Source organism: Physella acuta, unplaced genomic scaffold, assembly GCF_028476545.2.
Source record: "Physella acuta isolate Inbredline_101_S28 unplaced genomic scaffold, ASM2847654v3 ptg000374l, whole genome shotgun sequence".
Taxonomy (NCBI): domain Eukaryota; kingdom Metazoa; phylum Mollusca; class Gastropoda; family Physidae; genus Physella; species Physella acuta.
In genome coordinates this window covers 1,013,456-1,034,310 of record NW_026731893.1, presented here as the reverse complement: position 1 = coordinate 1,034,310, position 20,855 = coordinate 1,013,456, and the positions used below count along the sequence as shown (strand labels likewise).

The 20,855-nt window shown below is 35.0% G+C and overlaps 1 protein-coding gene across 1 annotated transcript; it reads right to left on the bottom strand.

The window, feature by feature from the left end:
* Positions 1-8,509: 8,509 nt before the first annotated feature.
* LOC131941858 (uncharacterized) lies at positions 8,510-9,586 on the bottom strand. The gene has a single exon (XM_059301421.1). It carries the CDS (start codon positions 9,584-9,586, stop codon positions 8,510-8,512), a length of 1,077 nt encoding a protein of 358 aa, XP_059157404.1.
* Positions 9,587-20,855: the final 11,269 nt, after the last annotated feature.

Here is a 20,855-nt window from a genome sequence, read left to right as displayed (position 1 = left end):
AATTGTTAGCAGTGATTCGTAAATTAATTTTGCTTCTAAGATTCTAGATTGTATGTGATATTACAGTGATATCTTACATAAATGTAAAAATGTAAGAAATGTAAGTATTTAAATTTGGTATGTTTTCGCAAATAAAATGATACACTGTTTTTATTAATTGTTTGTTAAAACTATTTTTTTAAAGTGTGCATGTTTAAATGCGCTAGATGTAGATCAGGGGTCTCCATGCGGCCCGCGATGTCCTCTCATCCGGCCCGCGGAGATCATTTTGTCCACGGAAAAAACGTTTGTTGGTGATGGCTGAGGAACTTTGCCCAGAAAAAATCAAAGACATGCCTGGAAGAAACTGGCCCCCGAACTGAAATTTGATAGTTAATGCGGCCCTCGGACTGAAAAGTTTGGAGACCCCTGATGTAGATTTAACATTGTGAAAACTTTACACTTAAGACTATACAAACACAATACAATGCCTATATTTTTGAGTAAAATGTACCGATAAAATAGGTTCACCCATGGTGTGCGGTAGAGAACAAAAGAAACATTGACAGTTTTGATCCCGTTGTATCATTTCATCAATGGACAATAACTACTAACTAATAATATTGACACGGCAAATCAACTCAAATTGTTGCCTATAACTAGCGTTAAGCTTCAGGTACACAAAAATATTGCTAACACAACAAACAGTGCTGAAGATGTACGACAGCTCGCAGATCAGTGTAATCATATTGTCGTAACCGCCAAGATCGCACCCATAAAGCAGATGATACACTCCTATGACCATAAACCTTGGAACGCTGCAGACAGTCTGTATGATAGCCAGTAGAATTACAATCTTAACCAGACGTCTTTCCCGTGATGAAAGATTGTCTGATTTTTGACGACTGTCCATTTTTCTTTTCTTTTCAGACTGATTCCTTATTTTAGAAGATGTCTTCAGAGAGAAAACCATCCAGAAAGTACAAAGGATAATGAGTCCTTGGGAAATAAAAGAGAGAGTAACACCTTCTACCATATTGACGATAGTTTCCCATTGGGCCCCAAGTTCCGTGTACGTCCACTGAAGTTGCATGGTAAAAATTAGGCTGCCGTTTACATCTATTTTACCTTTCGTGTATACTACCCATTCCATGTCATTATATATGTAAATAGGAAGTAAAATTCCAACGTGAATTATGTAGATTAATATAATCGATGCAACACATCTTGATTTTGTAAATACCTGTTTTACGCGAAAAGGGGCAACAACACAGTAACACCTTTCTAAAGCAATGATTGCAGTTATCCAGCATGATATAAAGTACGCTACATACCTTACGGAGCCGAAAAGAAAAGTGCCGATCGACCAAGAGCTGATGGGAGTATTCGGATATACATAAGTGATAAGGTAACATACACATGTCGCTAGTTGAAAAGCCGATACTACAAGATCTGTGAAAGATAGCCCCCAAAGTCCAACACTCATGCTGTCCTTGAGACCAAGTCTAATGAAGACGAGCATATTAATGTAGTTAGACAAGACGCCTGCTAGAGATATCGCCCCATGGATGATAACACTCAATGCTAGCATCAGAGTTTGCATCACGGAATCCGGGATGAGGAATTCTCTTGTTTCCTCTACAAGTTTCCTCACGCTCTCTTCAAAACTTTTGTCATCCGTCTCAGCCATTTTAATCTTGCAAAATCTTTTCTGGACTGATATCACTCCCTTGATACTCAAAACTAACTTGTTTTGAAAATAAAGTAAACGTTTTTCTTCTCTGTAAATAAAAAAAATAAATAATCAACGTAGATTAATTATAAAATCGCACTAAATATATATTGATGCTTTTATTTAAAATCAAGTGACTTTTTATAAACGACAAGAAAGGTTTCTGCAAATAACATTCAATTTCACATGGCGGCGCGATGAACGGCTACCATAAAAAATCAGGCGCACTAGAGTGCTCACAGAGGGGCCTTGATAATAGAATACATATTTATGATAGTTTTCTCAGTTTCAAGATAGTTTTGAATACAATGAAGACTATTTTATTAAAGATAATTTATTCGCGAAACAGGATCGATCATAGCTGGGTAGAAGCTACAATAAAATAATTTATCATCCAAGGGCCAGTCCTAGGTTTCACTTAATGGTAAAACTTTATAGTATTATAAAAGATGAAATATGAGTTTGAAAGAAAAATTGTTTTAAAAATGAAACTTAATCTTAAATGATGGTCGGTTTAAATCCAAACGTTACTTTTACTTTTATAGTAACAGATATATAATTGTACAAATGCTTCAAGGGTGTCAGAGGCATAAGCTACAGCAAAATGATTACATTTTTTAAAATTTTTGTTTTCTCTGTGATTATAAATCCGTTATAATCTCGTCATAACGCTAAGAAAATAAATAAAAGTAAAGACGAGGGTACAAGCCGTTTACAGTTAGAATGCATCAATTTATTGTAAGTTTGTGTTTTTTAAAATAAAATTTTACTTATAATATAATTCAAAAATTATTGTTGTAAGATCTTAATTACATCGTCTTAGAGTAAGTTTGTTATTAATATAATTACCCTAAAACAAAATAATAGCCACTTGCAAATAAGTGAAGGAAATACTTAGATCTTATTCGATATTTTCTTTAACTTTTAAAACATCATATTATGCTATCAAGCTACTAACGCTGGCTTACATTTTATCAAAGGATAAAGAAATTAATAACCTACATAGGACGGGATTTAAAAAGTCGCGTTCATTGATTTTATGAATTACATCTTACGTGCGTGTCACCGATTTCCTACTACTATTTTTAAGTTCCTACAGAATTATAGTTTTACACTAAAATTGTTGTTTATTTTCATAGAAATGCCATTTAACATCACTTAAGTTTTTAAAACATCCTTTATTTGAAAATAACATAAACGATAAGCGAAGTTTACATTGAAACCTAAATTATGATACGTGAATAATTGTTTTGAAAAATTATTAAAAATATGACAAGCATTGGCGTTGGCAGGCAAAATCCATTTATCGACTCTTTAATGTTATATTACAACTAGTGTTTAGCCTACTAAGAAAAGTAGGCCTATACCTTTTGACGAAAACAAAACAAATGTTCTTAAGTATTTCATTATGTAGCAAACACATTGTAACGTCCAATGTCGTGGCTTACATTTTACACAGGACACATTTTCTATATTATCTGCTGTTAGGTGGTAGAAACATTCAACACTACAAAAACCAATTCACCAGTTTCAAATTTGCTTTATGCTGCTCAGAGAAAGCTGACCCGAAAGTCTCGCGTTCGGATCCCATAGACGTCCCTGAGCCTACCCTCTCATTTTAGGGAAAGTAAAGACGGTTGGGTAGAGTACTGACCACACTATCCTTTCTTATGTCGCGCTCACTGAAACAGGTTTTTACTTCAACGGCCAAATAGACTGTGATGTTAGAAAGAGTACTTACTTTTTACCCATATTTTTTAGATGAGTTTAAAGTCGAAGAGTTAAAGTTATATTTTATTCACTGTATTCGAGCTTTCAACTGAGCAACACATATACTTGTTGAGAGATAATGTATAGAGACAGGCAAATGTAAAAAAAAAAACAAGCTGTGATTTATTTTATAGAGATTTTGGACTTATATAAACAAGTCGGATGACTACATGACAATTCGATAAACACAGTTTACGACCTTTAAAAAGCTAACACAATTTAATAGGAACGGTAAACACTAGACTGTGCATGAGGTTACGGTATTCAGTAAGATTAGCTACTTATTAAAACAAAGTAAGTGGCAAGAATATTGATACTAACGAGAAATATAGTTAAACGAAAACGAAACATGACGTCACATTGGAGCATATAGTAGAAATTAGTCTACAGCCGGAGAGTGCACACAGTAATATGAAGTCATTGATTCTCTAGTAAACATTAAATTAAAAAGCCAACTTTGTCTAATCTTAAAAGTGGTTTGCGTGAAGAGTTTCTTTCATAAAATTCTTCGGGTAGGGGCGAAGCCCATCCCCCGCGTAAGAACGTCAAAGCCTACCCCCCCCCAACTCAAAAGAAATGTCGTCATCGATACTCTATAATAAAATTACAGCCTAATTCGTGTGTCTAATCTAAAAAGTGGTTTGCGTGCAGAGTTTCTTTCATGCAATTCTTCGGGGAGTGGCTAAGCGCGACACCAGTGTTTCTTTCAGACTTTTTCCTCCCCGGAGGGAGGAACTTTTTCTAATCTAAAAAGTGTTTAGCGTGCACAGTTTTTTTCATGCATCTCTTCCAGTTGGGGCGAAGCCCCGCCCAGGTTATTCCTTTAGATTGTATGATCTACAAATGCGACAAGTGTTTCTGTCAGACTTTTTCCTCGCCGGAGAGGGGTGGGGGTACTTGAAATTTTCGGGGGCGGGGGTAGAATTTTCTGGGAGGGGGCGGACACTGGAAAAAGTATATAATTATATTTCGTTGAGTGGGACGGTAGACATGTTTTGGGGTGTGTGTGTGTGTGTGTGGGGGGGGGGGGGGTTAGTTTAGAGAAAATAGACAGCACTATCCACCTAGCGCCCGTTGTATCCTTCCTCAACGGGCCATTTTTCTCGTATATATAGAATAGTTTCGCTGTCAGTGTATCTATGTATCTGACAAGAACGCTATAGAGAAAACACAAGCTAATTAAAAACATGCATAGTTAAATGAAAACGAAACATGACGTCACATTGGAGCATATAGTAGAAATTAGTATCAAGCCGGAGTGTGTACACAGTAATATGACGTCATTGATTCTCGAGTAAACATTGAATAAAAAGGCAACTTTGTCTAATCTAAGTGGTTTGCGTGAAGAGTTTCTTTCATACATTTCTTCGGGATGGGGCGAAATCCCATTCCCGCCTCCTCCTCCTAACCTAAAAGAAATGACGTCATCGATACTTTATAATAAAAAGACTCACATTAAGGCATATTTATTGTGTCTAATCTTATAAGCGTTTTGCGTGTAGAGTTTCTTTCATGCAATTCTTCGGGTAGTGGCTAAGCGCAACATCAGTGTTTCTATCAGACTTTTTCCTCACCGGAGGGAGGAACTTTTTCTTATCTAAAAAGTGTTTTGCGTGCACAGTTTCTTTCGTGCATCTCTTCCGGTAGGGGCGAAGCCCCTCCCAGGCTCCTCCTTTAGTTTGTATGATCTACAAATGCGCCCAGTGTTTCTTTCAGACTTTTTTCTCCCCGAAAGGGGGGGGGGGGGCGGGGCGGAGCCCCCTATCCCGAAGTAGAGTAGCCTAAAAGAAACTCTAAATGCGACTTTTGTCATGATTGAGATTGGGTGCATAGCTTAGGGGTGTGGTACGACAGTATTCAGTATCAATGCGCGGTAACTAAGTGTAGATCAAGCTTAAATCCGATTAAAATGACGATTCTTGATAAAAATCCGTTTTCAACGTAAATTGTCGTTTCCGATTCAATTTGAGGTTAAGGTGGAGACTTTAGTTTTGGTTTAGAAAAAAGAGACAACGCTATCAACCTAGTGCCCGTTGTATCCTTCCTCAACGGGCCATTTTTCTCGTTCAAGTAATATTAATACATTTTTAAAAGCTTTATAACATTTTTGAGTCACAATATAGTTGGTTAAATTAAAATGTTATATAATCCAACTCGTGGAACAGTCAACTAAGAGACACAACTCACTACTTAAAGCCTACAAATGCATGTGAAAAATATGAACGAAATTTCTATTATTATAGTGGGTCGTGATTAAGTTACAAGCTATACTTATTTTGGAAAAAAATACCTCATTTTGAATGTAGGGTCTGGTTTTTTGTGAAGATAAGTGACAGACGTGATGTTTTTTATGGATGACCCCCGAAACCCACAGTTATCCAACGGATGACGGGTAGTCTAGTATACTAGTGAAACTCAAGTTTACATGTTTGATGACTCATTCTTTTGTTTGTTTGTTTGTCTGATTTGTTATTGGGGAGAATTTGTATTATCTGTAGAGCTGTAAAACAGGATTTTGGGTGGAGAACATTGTTCTTTCTTAAACACACTGTTAATTACAAACTAATTTAAAGCCGTTAATTAATTTATTGATATATTCATAGGTAGATTAACCCCATTAATTATAAAAGTTTAGAACAATGACTTTACTAATAGTAAAAAGATTTATTACTTTCTCGTATATACGAAGTATAGAGAAAGTCTTGTAATCGTGCAAAAAAAAAAATCGAGATTTTTACAAATCTCGACGTTTTGCACTTCACTGATACGGACAAACATAATTTTGCAATCTTGTCCTTATGTCTGTGTGTCTGTCTGTGTGTAAACACGATAACTTGAGTACCGTAACATTTTGGTTGATGAAATGTCCTATGTAAGTATTTTATCAATATCGTACATCCTGATCTACTTTTTAGCGATTTCCGATAACCGGAAGTGGTACTTTTTCAACTTTGAATTTTTCAAAAACCTATAACTTGAGTACTATTTCAGATAGATAAATTAAATTTCATTTGTAAGTAACAGATCTAATTCTCTACCTTCTGTCAAATTTTGAGTAATTTCCGTTGAACGGAAGTACTAATTTACGCTATTTCCGATTTCTAAAAAAAAACCGCATGTACATTTATAAAGTACTAATAATATTGCGCACTATTATGCACATTTTGTTTTGGCGTTCGATTGGTGCGCAATTCTTTTTCTATGAGATTATATTCTATTTTTTAAAAATTAAGTAATTAAAAATCATGTCTATATTCCAAGTTATATAAGAATATGCGAGAAAGTTTAGAGGAGATCACTCCCGGTTTATTTTTTTACAACAATGTTTTCAATTAGTTTTTCTTAAGGCCTAGATGTGAATGATAAAGTTGACTATCAGGACCTCGCGGGGCACATGGCAGGTGAAGGTGAGTTCATCTGTTTGTACGTTCTCAGCATATGAATGGATAGTGTAGTCATAGCCATGCTCCGCCGGAATCTTTTTTTTAAAATACAAACATGTCTGAGACTTGGTGGGACACTGGGCAGGTGAAGTAGAGTTTAGTAGAGTTTTTTAAAATTTAAGAAACTTCTTTTTGAATGTGGGGTCTGGTTATTTTGGGACGATAAGTGCTGACAGACGTGATGTCATTTATGGATGACCCCCGAAACCCACAGTTATCTAACTAGATAACGGGTAGTCTATTTAATTATAAATGTTTTAAAATGTGGCTTTACTTTGACTGAATAGTGACGTCACATGATTTGTTTACTTTTTACATCAACAATGGCGGCTTCTATCGAAGAAGATTGTGTTCCCATTCCAATGTTTAACGCGTTCTAAAGCTAATATTCTGTCGGCTATAACTTTAACAAATCGTCCGTTTGCTGTATTTGTTAAGTTTCAACACTTATATCCATTTTCAACTGTCTTTTTCATTTAATTTTTCAATAAATTTCTTTAGCTCTAGATCTAAAAACTAAAAAGATAAGCTGTCGAAGAAAGTTATTTATAGAACTAGATCTAGAATATAGGTCAAACCATCATTAATTAGTTAAAAATACAATCCATTTTAAAATCAGAATGCATTTTTTAGTTTCTTTATTAAACTATTTTAATTCTTATATATTTGATATAAATCTTTGCTTTTTAGCTTCTAGAATGCAAGTGGTTTATCTCTCTAGATCTAGATCTAGATCTAGATCTAGCAAGAGTTAGGCTACTGCAAAAACTAACCTTAATTAAACCAGTCGTAGAATATATTGATAATTCTATCTAGATCTAGATAATAATGAGTTTCTATACTAAACTATTTTAGACCTTCATCGTTTTAAATAAATCTTTGTTTATTAAGCTGTGGAATTGGCTAATTTAAGATAAAATTTAATTTGAAAGTTACTAGATCTAGTTCTAGACAGGGCATATACGCATAAATCAAGTTGCATAAGGAGACTCAAAGTATTAAATTATACCATAAAAAAACATCAATTACGTCACGAGTCTAGATAGCTAAGTTGTTAGTGTAATAGGCTTTCATGCGGGTGGGAGAGGTTCTAGATACATCACGTCAATATTAAAAAAAAATTTCAATTTTTTTTTTTTGGATGTGAATGATAAATTTGCCTATCTGAACTTGGTGGGATACAGGGCAGGTGAAGTAGAGTTAATCTGTTTGTTTGTCCTAAGCATATGAAGGGATAGTGTGGTGAGAGACATGCTCGGCTGGAATTGTTTTTTTAAACGATAAAAACGGTGAAGTTGAGTTGAGTAGGTCACCTGTCAGTATATAAAGGGATAGTGTGGTCAGACCCATGCTCAGCCAAAATCGGTGTTTTAAAAAGAAAAAAAAACAACTCTTTTTTAATGTAGATCTGGTTTTTTGTGACGATAAGTGACAGACGTAATGTTTTTTATGGATGACCCCCGAAACCCACAGTTATCCAAGGGATGACGGGTAGTCTAGTTATTTCTAAAACTAACAATTTAAAATTGTTAACTCTAAAAAATAAAACCATGTATTTATTCAATCTACCAATTACATTTACTGTCTAAGAAGTACTATTTTCAAACATCGCCTTAACTTTTTGCCTAAAATTAGCGTTAAGCTTCAGGTACACAAGAATATTACTGGCACAGCAAACACTGCTGAAGATGTAAGACCATTCCCACATTAGAATCGATATATTATCGTAAGCTCCGAGAACAAACCCTGGCACCAGGTAATACACTGCTGTGACCATAAACCTGGGAACGCTGCAAACAGTCTGTATGATAGCCAGTAGAATTACAACTTTAACAAGTCGTCTTTCCCTTGCTGAAAGATTGTCCGAATTTTGATGATTTTCTCTGTTTTGTTTCGTTTCTGAATGTTTTCGTATTTTCGAAGAGTTTTTCAGCGAGAAGACCATCCAGAAGGTACAGAAAAGTAGCAAACCTTGAGAGATTAATGAAAGGGTAACTCCATAAGCTAATGAATTGATAGTGTCCCATTTCGCGCCGAGCTTCGTGAAAGTAGTTTGAAACTGCATGAAAAAAATGAGGCTGCCGTTGGCATCTTTTTCACCAAGAGTTGCTGGTACCCACTCCAACGGGTCATAGATAAACACTGGAATCACCAATCCAACGTGGAAAAGGTAGATGCATGTGATCGATACAACACACCTTGATTTTGTAAACACAAGCTTCACAAGAAAAGGCGCCACAACACAGTAGCATCTTTCTAAAGCAATGATTGTAGTTATCCAACATGATATGTAATACGCTACTGACCTAGCCCATCCAAAGATAAAACTTCCGATTGACCAAGGGCTAATAGGATTATTGGGATAGACATAAGCTACACAATAGCATACACAAGATGCTAACTGCAACGTAGATACTATAAGATCTGTAAAAGATAGCGCCCAAAGTCCAACACTCATGCTGTCCTTGAGACCAAGTCTAATGAAGACGAGCACGTTGACGCTGTTGGACAAGACGCCTGCTAGAGATATCACCCCATGGAGGATGACGCTTAGAGCAAAGATCAAAGTACGCAGTAAAGAGTTGGAAAACAAGAATTCTTTTGTCTCGTTTACGAAGTTCTGTATTTCCTCCTCATGTCCCAAAACATCTGTGTCTGCCATATTTCAATATTTGTAAAAAAAAATTATTCGATAACACGTATTATAGGAGCGTGTACAGATTTCTGTTGATGTAGGTGTAAAACCTTGATTGGCTATTGCTAAGTACACACACCAGTACACAAACATGTGCGAGATTTTATCAGATGTTGGAATCAGCCAAATGTACCTGACAAATGAAAAAAATAAAAACAGAACGTTTATTCGAGTATACTGTACATCTTAAAATAAGTTGATACATTATTTTGAGAAATGCGTCTAAATTAATGCGAAAATAATGGTATATATCTGTTTAGAAATAAATTCACTTTTTATAAAGTTCATACAATTTCATTTCAATGTAGTAGACAAGTTTTCTATCTTTAAAACACACATTTTTATTTTGCTCTCTCGCTCTCCCTGTTTCAATTTCTCTCTCTCTCTCATCAAGGTAGGTATAGTGAGGTCCGTATTATGCAAAGCCACCTTTAATTTCCCTAACGTTAATCAGGTACCCACTCTAGTGGACTCGGAACGTCCTATTGACTCGAAAACGAGATCAAAACTCAAGAGCTTAGGGTTGGCAGTCGAATGCTCTACCATTCAACCACACCCTCTCATCTCTATGTAAAGTTCATATTTTGCAACACTGTCTGGTTTGCGCCAGGGGTGATTTACATGTTTATGTATCTCTGATGAGTTAAGTTACCTGTCTCGATATTCAAAACAAAAACGCTTCAAAAAGCTTCGAAGAAATAGATATAAATTAACGCATACGTACAATTCGTTTGCACAAAAGATGGAACAATTGTCAGTTTATATTTTCAAAATAAAATCTTACTAATAATTGAATTAAAAAGCTGGTGTAGTAAAATCCTAATTTATCACAGTAGAATACGTTTTTTTATAAAGTAATAGCGAGAAAAAAACAAAATAATAATATCTCTGGGATAAGTCTAAATATATATTTAGATCGTGTTCATCATTTACTTTAACTTAACATCAAACAACATTACAACTCTACTGATACCAAATTGCCTGTAATCGAAGAAAAAAAAAACTATATCAAACACGATACAAATGTCTTGTTTATTGATTTTATAAATTATATCTTATTTGTTTGTCTCTGAATGTCTAATACTGTGTTTAATTTTTTAGAAGCGCATAATTGTTGATTTGTTTCCATATAAATATATATATAAACATCACTAAAGAGTTTTAAACACAAGTTTAATATAATTTTATAAATACTATTTAACGTTTACATTGGAACCTTGATTATAGTACGTAAGTAATTATTAGCGGAGAATTGTTCAAATTACGACAAGCTTAGTCGTCGGCAGGCTAAACCCAAGTATCGAGTTTTAAATGCTATGATACAACAATTACTTAACCTATTAAGTAAATTATAACTTTATGAAAAAATCCGTTCTAAAGTATATGATTATATACCAAGGAAATCAATGAGTTCAATGCTGTGACTTACATTTTAAAGTCCAGACATTTTGATAGTATCCACAATCAAGTGCTAGAAAAATTCGATCATTCAAGGGCCAAGAGTTACCTGTTCACAGTACTGTTCGGAGATAGCTAACATGATAGTTTTGAGTTCGGATCCCGTAAACTACCTCATGGCCTTCCAGCTCTGATGAGTACTTGACTCGCAGTAAGGAAAGTTAAGACGGCCGTATACAGTGCTGACCACACTATTTCTTCATAGGCCTGCGTTTGTCCGAAATCAAAAGAAGGACGTATTTGTACATTGCTATATGTAATGTTCGTGGTATTGATTTTAAAGGATAAACGATGTCTGATAAACAACACAAGTCGGTTGAAACACAAGGTGGATGAATTTTATTTGGACCATTCTGGTTGGTATCCAGATGACTGAAATTTGAACTCACTATTCACACAGGGTAACATTAGAACAAGGGGCACTACTGTTACAATATTTTTTACAGCGAGTGACTGCCTTTGTTAACTCCCCTGATCAGTATGACATGTCACATAAATAACTAAAGCGAGTTGATGAGCGAAAACCAACTCTGAAATCTCGTAGGGTTTTTAATTTATAAGTTAAAGGTACTGGGGGAAATGGTACTATGAAAAAAACAATTTAAAAAAAATAGTGATTAATAAGGTCAATATATATATATATATATATATATATATATATATATATATATATATATATATATATATATATATATATATATATATATATATATATATATATATATACAATTTTTTTTTTAAATTGCAGAAGTAAAGCTCTATTTTGGGGTTGGCAGACTAGCGATCTAGACCAAGCCGTCATTTTATGAAGGTTGAACTTGGAAATCTAGAGACAACCAAACAGTACGTCAACGACATTCATCTTGTGCTAAGACTCCTTAAATGTAAACCAAAAAGGTTAAGAACGATGAAGATGTTAGAGCGGAATCTCTTTATTTCAAATTAGGCATACAGCCCATAGTGGTAGAGAGCTAAACTGCTATCCAGGGGCGTAGCGAGGGGGGGGGGGGGCGGGGGGTGCGGACCGCACCGGGTGACACCATTTAGGGGGTGACAACAAGACAAAAAATAGCAAAATATATAGAGAAAAACTTGAGGGGGGGGGTGCAAATCGAAAGTTTGAGGGTGGGGGGTGCAAATCGAAAACTTGAAAGTGTGTCCCCGGGAAGGGTCGCTACGCGTCTGGGGGGGGGGGGGGGGTGACACCATAAAGTGCCGCACCGTGTGACACCCGACCTCGCTACGCCACCGCTGCTATTCCGAAAGTCTTGTGTTCGAATTCGAGTTCAAGTTTCTTTAGGATTGCCATTGTGTTAGTTTAGTCAATTTACAACACGCTAGGGCGTTACTGATATGTCTGATTAATTCCTAGAAATGGCTGAAGAATTAAGTCTGGTTATTAATAATTTTAAGGCGTTAATTAAATGACCGTATAGGGGTCGGCGTAGTAGGGTTGGAAAAACGCCCATGGTTGCTAAATTAAAAATCCTCGCGCTCCAAAAATTTGAAGGGGGGGGGGGGGGTGCAAATCGAAGGTTTAAGGAGGGGGGTGCAAATCGAAAGTTTGAGGGGGGGGGGTGCAAATCGAAAGTTTGGGGGGAGGGGTGGAAATCAAAAGTTTTAGGGGGGAGGGGTGCAAATCGAAAGTTTGAGGGGGGTGCAAATCGAAAATTGAAAGTTTGTCCCCGGGAAGGGTCGCTACGCCTCTGTGGGGATGACACCATTAAGTGCCGCTGACAAGTATACTTAATTGTGTTGGAGGAAGTCCCATCTAGCATCACAATTAAGATCGAAAATCATGACATTGGTTAGGCCACACATTGAGAATGAAGACTGTTTTCAGGATGACAGGCTTCAAAAAATAACAAGCCAGAATAATTTATATTTACTGTAAGACTTGTGTTCGAGACCATCAAAGTGCATGTCGTAAACAGATTGTGCCGATGTATCTCTGAATTTGAAACTTTACTATGCTGCACTTCACAACGGTACTATTTCATGAATTAATCCCGGGCAGTGGCGTAGCTACCGTAAAGCTAGCGTAAGCAAGGCATAGGGGCCCAAGGCAAATAGGGGCCCTTTTTCGAAAGTCTGAGTGGGAGTGCCAATCGAAAGTTTGTCCCCGGTCGCCGGGAAGGGTCGCTACGCCTCTGTGGGGCTCACTAACACTTTTTGCATAGGGGCCCAAAAATCCTAGCTACGCCACTGATCCCGGGGTGAGGGCAATACCCCCTACTATGATCACGCCCATCTCTTCCATCACTCAGACCTTATATAATTAGTATATACGAGCCGACCCGCGGCGTATCATACGCCGCTATTTAGTTGTTTTATTTTCTACTTTTCATAATTTGTGAATCCAACAGTACCAATGCTGCCACTTAATATATTTGCTTTAAAACACTATCAGTAGCCCGTTAAGGACGATACCCCCCTTTCCCCACCCCCTACCCCACCCCCGTGAAAACAGCCTCCTCTTAGTTACCTCCCCTAAGTTTAAAATCGTTTCAAACTAAATTATCTGCCCCTAGTAACCGTCACTAAACCCGGCTATACGACTGTAAACATTTAGCGTGAACCAAAGCTCACCAGACCATGTAGGGGTGGGGTGGTAGGGAGCGCGCTTACAGCTTGTTTTTTTAGCGTCTCCCAGAAGAGAATTATATATATAGATTATTAATAGCAAAAACTATACGTGAACAAATGTGTCTGCTGGAACATTCAAGAGCCGCATCTCGACTTGGATAGAATAGTCTTAAAAATCCCAGGGTTCTAAAGGTTGAGGCGTTAATCATATTTCAAGTTATAGCAACAAAGATATTAAACTCCAAAAGTATGGCAAGTTACACAAATAATCTTACTAGCAAAAACAAAGCAATGTATAAGACTTTATTAAAATGTAAAAAGAAATGTGTGTTATTACTTTATTTTATAGAATGTAGGCTATATAATGAATTAATTCTATGTTTGTAGATCTGGCGTGCTTAGACTTTTCTATTAAGGTAAAGTAAAATAATACATGTGCTGAAAGTTATATTTGTAAACATTTCGGGTTCAATATTCAGCATCGCTGGTCATGATTGTAGCATTATATCCGGCTGTTGTCTTGGTATTGTTTTCGAAAAAGGTCCATTTTCTATGGAATGAGTTTAATTCAGCTGAATGTTCCGTGTTTGGCAATGTTCTTATATAATCTGACACAGTGTGGTATTACACACTATGTGGTAATGTGGTCTTACACAACATAGTGTGCTTCATGATGTACCACATAAATAATGTTGTGTTTTGGGGTGGTGGTGTATTCCGCACACTATGTTACACACTTTCTTGTATGAGCATCAAAGTTATTCTCAGCTTTAGTTCACTAGTTGGCGTATTGTACGTATTCTAGCTTCATCTAGGTATGGACAGACACTGGTGTAACTGACAATAAGAAATAAGTTGTAAATCGAGTTTTGTTGTTGTTTTAATATGTATTTATTTGATTTAATTCTACCACACGCAGATATACTCTCTCACACACAGACATATAAAACCTCAGAACTAATTGATTTGTTTTTAATATTTTATAATTTTACTCTTACTGTTGTTGTTCAAATATCATAAAGTAAGGTTTCTTTTCCCGATATTGAAAGTATGATTTAAAATCGTTTGATTTTATTAAAAGATATAATTATTAAAATCGTTTAATATGATATATATTATGTGACATTTAAAATATAAATACGTCATGCTTTTCTTTTATACATATGTGTCAAGAAAAATTTATATCCACCCAATGGTCAAGTTTTGAATGGTGTTTGCCTTCTCATACCCCTAATGTAAAGACTAAAGTTTGTATCCACTTTAGGTTAAAATATGTTATCAGGATATTTACAGTAGCAGATTTTTTTACTCGGTAACATCTTTTTCTAAACAATATAAAACAACATTGACTTTGAGTGTTGCAGATTTGCTTTCTAGAAACACTCGATGTCATTTACTGAAGATTATGTTTCTTAAATTCTGATTCAGGCTATACGTCATTGCCATATTCATCAACAACTTATGTTGGCTTCTGTTGCAGTAGCTCACAGTGTGAACGAAGCAGCAACCAAAAAAAAACCACCATGAAAATCCAATTATTTATTTTTACTAGACTAACTATTTTTATTTATTTTATTTTTATAGTTCAATTATGTAGTTGGTAAAGCTCATAGTTGCTGCACCGAAAGGTCTCGAGTTCGAACCCTCGGGCAGATGAGGCTCGTTAGCTGGGGATAACCACTCTTCTAGGAGAGAGAACTCCAAAAATCAAACAACTACTGCCTTGTAGTTTGTTCTTGGTTGGACAAAAGCTATGGAAGCAAATCCAACAAGAAAAGCAGGCTGAAATCGAAGTCAATAGCCTCATTGGCGTATAACCAGTTGTCACGTATACTTAATTGTGTTGGAGGGGATCCCTTCTAACACTAAAATTAAGAAAGAAGAAGAAAGAAGAAACGACATATCAGAGCCGTTCAGCAATGGGATATTTTGGTTTAGCCCGCCTTGTTTATTGGCATATTTTCAAGAGAAACAGGAATATCACATTTCAAAAACATATTCATATTTGTTATTTTGTAAATACAGAATTTCATACTGTGTTCGCTTTTATTTGTTTTACAAAACGGAGTTTACATGTTTTATACGACATTCAAATGCAGTAAGCTATACATTAAGCACACTGAAAGTTTACGAATTAACACTACACATATCAACCGAATTATACTTAAAAGTATGAGACTACAACAGTTTTATGGCTTTCTTTAAATAAAAAGAGTAACGCCGTTTTTTGTTTTTGTTTTTATTTTGACACCATCAGTTTAAAATGACATGGTAGAATGAGGTATATATGCAAAACAAAAAAAAAACACCCATACTAAACAACGTGGTCTTTGTTTATTTTCACAATTACGGTACCGATACTTTACAAGCAACTGTACCAGCTATCTAACCAAAATGTCCTCCCTAACAATTGTCCACACTGCTTTTAAACCCATATTAGACCTTAGAATACATAATACTGCAACATGGAGTTAACCAATACTCACACTCAATATCCCATCGTAACTAAACTTATTCTAACCTATACATTCATTGTATACGTAACAGTAAAGAGCACGGCTTAGAATTTACCTGGTGTTGTGTTTACGAAAGGCTTGTAACAATTAAGACAAAAATAAAAGTGTGTTTCAACATATAAGGGTGTTTGTACAAGTAATAATTCCGGATTCAGAACTTTTTGACTTACCTGAGCCCACTCAGTTCTGATGGGTATCTAACTCACGTTAGGGAAAGTAAAGGCGGCTAGGTATAGTGTTGACCATACTATTAATTCAAATGCCTAGGACAAGAAACATTTTAGCTCTTCTAAAGAGGAAGCTTACTACTAATTGTATAGGCCTACATATAATATGTATTAAATGTTTACGTTCTGATTTATATCTAGTTTCTTTCTTAACATGAGCATAAATCCGTTATATTGATTGTGTACATATTTAGTTTTAACACTAACAATACCTACTCCTAATGATAGTCGCAGACTGGCATACAAGGCCAAAGGGGAGGTAAGCGTGAAAACAAGCATAGCGAGTTTCAGCTGTTGTTCCCCTTCATGTCCCCTTGTGTCCAATCTCTAACTTCCACCTAATTGTCTAGTTTAGAATGTTGTTCTCATACCCCTTATGTACATACCAAAGATTTGTATCCAATTTATGTTAAAAAATATGTTATACACTTACGAAAAATGTTTTTTTTTTTTTTTGGTTAAATATTGTTCATCACCTCTAAAGGTATTTTATATACAATTTTTAGAAAAATTACTTACATAAGATAATTAAAATATTCTTGAAATATAGTGAAGTTAGTAGTAGAAAATTAGTATAATACCTACATTGTAGTAAATAGATTTCTTTTTCAACAAAAAGCTACGCCTTTTGCAGACAAAAATCAATTCGTCGACTACTGGGGTACAATTATACAGCCCAGATTTACAATTAGAAGGAATTCGAGTCAAATACCTTCATTCAGAAAATATACTTTTCGGTTGAAATGTTTTAATTCTATCATCGCATGCCAAGGTATATAAAACTTAAAGTTACTAATACTTTACAACTCACTAATTTTTTTATAACGTATTCTCTTTAATACGCCATCAATTAAAAAGAAAACAAATTCATCAGAAACCCATACAATCAGTTTTAAACATGCATCGCAATACAAAGATGGAAAAAAAAAATTCAATTCGAATCAGGCCGTTTGTTAGCAAACTTGATGCTTGTATATTTTCAAAGCGATGAAGTAATTTTCATTTTAGAAGTTTTTAATAATGTATCCATATAAAAGAAGAAAATATACACAGCTTAAGTTGTATAGACGGTTGAATATACAACTACTAACATTTAACAAATTATACATATATATATATATATATATATATATATATATATATATATATATATATATATATATATATATATATATATATATATTGAGAGAGTGTGTGTGTGTGTGTGAGAGAGAGAGAGAGAGGAGAGAGTTTTTCAAATACATACGATATAATAAATTGTTAACATATTTAAGATCAATAACTTTTTGAACGATTTACAATTCATGGGACAATTAAAGAAAAAAAAAACCTACTAAAAGCAAACACTACAGTCTATACGAATTCTAAGCATAAATAAATACAAATAATTAGCGCACGCCATTGCTAAATTCAAAAGATAATCTCAAACCATAATATATAGCCAAAAATGAATCTAAAAAATCTGAACAGCTGCACTTACAAATCACACAAAAAATGTAAAACTTTTCGATACCAAAATAGAAATCTACGTTTAAAATTTCCTTTCAGCAAATACAAAATATATTAAAATAAAATTGTATCCCTATTTTAAAACAAAGCCCAAATCAAAATCTGTTTATAAACAAAAATTCATATTTAAGATGCAATGTAAATTCAAGCAGCATGTATCTATACAAAATCTTAGTCAAAGATAAATATCTATATATATAATTCTCTTCTGGGAGACTTTAGAAAACAAGCTGCAAGCGCCTCCTTACAGTCCCCTCTCTTCCTCTCTATCACTACCACCCCCCCCCCCCCCCCCACATGGTCTGGTGAGCTGTGGTCACGCTAATGTTTATAAACATAGAGCCGGGTTTAGTGACGGCTATTAGGGGCAGATAATTTAGTTTGAAACGATTTTAAACTTAGAGGAGGTAACTAAGAGGAGGGGGGGGGGGGGTGTAGGGTAGGGGCTGGGGGAAAGCGGGGGGGGGGGGGGTGTTAGTGTTTTAAAGCAAATATTTTCAGTGGCAGCATTGGTACTGTCGAATTCACAAATAAGAATTACTGAAAAGTAGAAAATAAAACAACTAAATAGCGGCGTATTATACGCCGCGGGTCGGCTCGTAATGTTTATTCCTAGCCTACAAACAAGCATATATCTCAACAGAAGATTTTAAGGCAACACTACAAAATTAATTGAAGTTACTGCAAAATATAAAACTAAAAAATAATAATAAAAGTGTTATCTTCAACATCCATTAACCTAAGTGATAAACTAAATAATATGTAATTTTAATTCTAAATGCAAGTAAAATCTTTACAATAACTGATGTTTAACTGTCTATGTTCAGTTTTTAACTAAAACTAACTAAAACTTAAACCTTAACCTAAGACTACATTTGATTTAATTTAAGACCTCAAAAGAAATTTAAATGTAAGAATTATCTTGCACAAAATAACTCTCCAATCCCGCTACAAACAATACAATTAGAGGAAGCAGGATATCACACCGTCAATTATCATTCCCACCGTTACTTTTTCTTTACATTACATGCCCTCTGGTAATTACCGTCGTTATAATAACCCTCCAAAAAATATGAGTACAAGATTACCACTTTTCGAATAGGTATTGATCCTAAACTTAATTTTAGGATTTGTTTAAAGCTATTTAAATAAACGCTATTTATTTTATTTCTATAGTAACGTAAACCAAAGGTTTATTTTTCCTTAGCGATAGTGTTCTACATCTACGGCATTGGCGAAACAGTACAGACGTTTATCAGGTTGTTAAATTCTCAGTCCTGCTTTGTTGCTATAAAAAATGTCGGTGACAGAATCAACGCATACTGAAGATGATCTTCGGAAATGGATTGCGGAAACTAAAGAATTTTTAATATCCGATTCCCTACGAAGAATTTTATTGTTTACTATAGGTGGTATTTTTCATGGGATGATTTCACTAACAGGTGTGTTCACCAACAGTATCAACATGATTATATTTATTAGGCAGGGTCTTAAAGACAGTATCAGTGTTGGGCTTTGGATTTTATCCTTCACAGATTTCGCGGTCTCGGCGCTACAATTAGCGTCGTGTTTATGTTACCTTGTGGCGTATCTGTCTACTTATACTGCTGTGAATACCTGGACACTTGGGGCTCTGTATTTTGGTTGGTCAAGAGCTGTGGCTTACTATATTTCATGCTGGATAACTACGTGGATATCTATAGAAAGATGGTATTGCGTTGTCTCTCCTTTCCGTGTTAAAAAAGTATTTACCAAAGCAAAATGCGTGTTGTCTGTAATTGTAATATATAAAATACATATTGGCCTTCTTGTTCCGCTGTTCAGCGGTACACCTTTAGAATGGGGGATGTATTCTACCGGACAAAGAGATGTAAATGGAACACTTATTTATGGGATGAGAGTACGTGTGGTGTTAACTGAAGAATACGCAAAGTGGGACACGATTAACAATCTAGTACAAGGCGTCGTTCTCTCCGTGTGTTCACAAGCGTTGATCATCCTAAGCACAGTCTGGATGACTGTCTCTTTAAAAGCTTCTTCAAGAGTCAGAAAACAAAGAGTTAACGAAACAAAGAAGGGTAACTCTGAAATAAAAGACAACTTATCCCTACGAGAAAGACTCATGGTTAAAGTCGTGATTCTACTGGCGATAGTTCAAACACTTTGTAACATTCCCAGATTTATCGTGACGGCTGTCCATCAAACTCTACCAGCTCTACAGCTCGGAGCTTACCTTAACCTCACGATGGTTATGTGGGAGCTGTGCTACATCTTTAGCACCGTCTGCTGTGCCATTAACCTCTTTGTTTATTTGACGATGAGTAAAAACTTCAGACTACATTTTAACCATATTTTACACATTAAAAAGTAATATATATTGTAAACGTGATTCAACATTTTTAGCGTATGATAACAACAAAATTAATGTTGCAGAATGACAAAATGTAAATTTGTAATGACCACATAAAAATAATGCGTGTTGTTTTTTATTTATTTATTTATTTTTTTGTCGTTGTTTTTTTTAATTTTGTAATCAAAGCGGATGTAAAAAAAAAAATAGAAATAAAAACTTAAGCCTGAAAATATCTCAGAAATATAATTTTTTTTTAAAATCAATTTATACAAATGGCAAATCCTGAGAGCCAGATTTTTTTTGAGTTTTATAGGGTTAAGGTTATATTCCAATTTATATTCATCAAGCCTATGTTATAACCAAAAGTTTCACTTTCTTAAGACAAAACTAGATGGGTTGTAAAGAAACTCGTTGATATATTTTTAAAAAAAACTCATTTCATTAAAAAATACATAGTAATTTGTAGTCAAAACTTTGCTAATACAATTTTTAAATATTTCTTTTTAAATCACCTGAACAAGTTCAGGCATGATTTTTGTCTGCAATGTTCCAACTCAGAATGAACGGTAAATTTCTTCCCCGCTGGG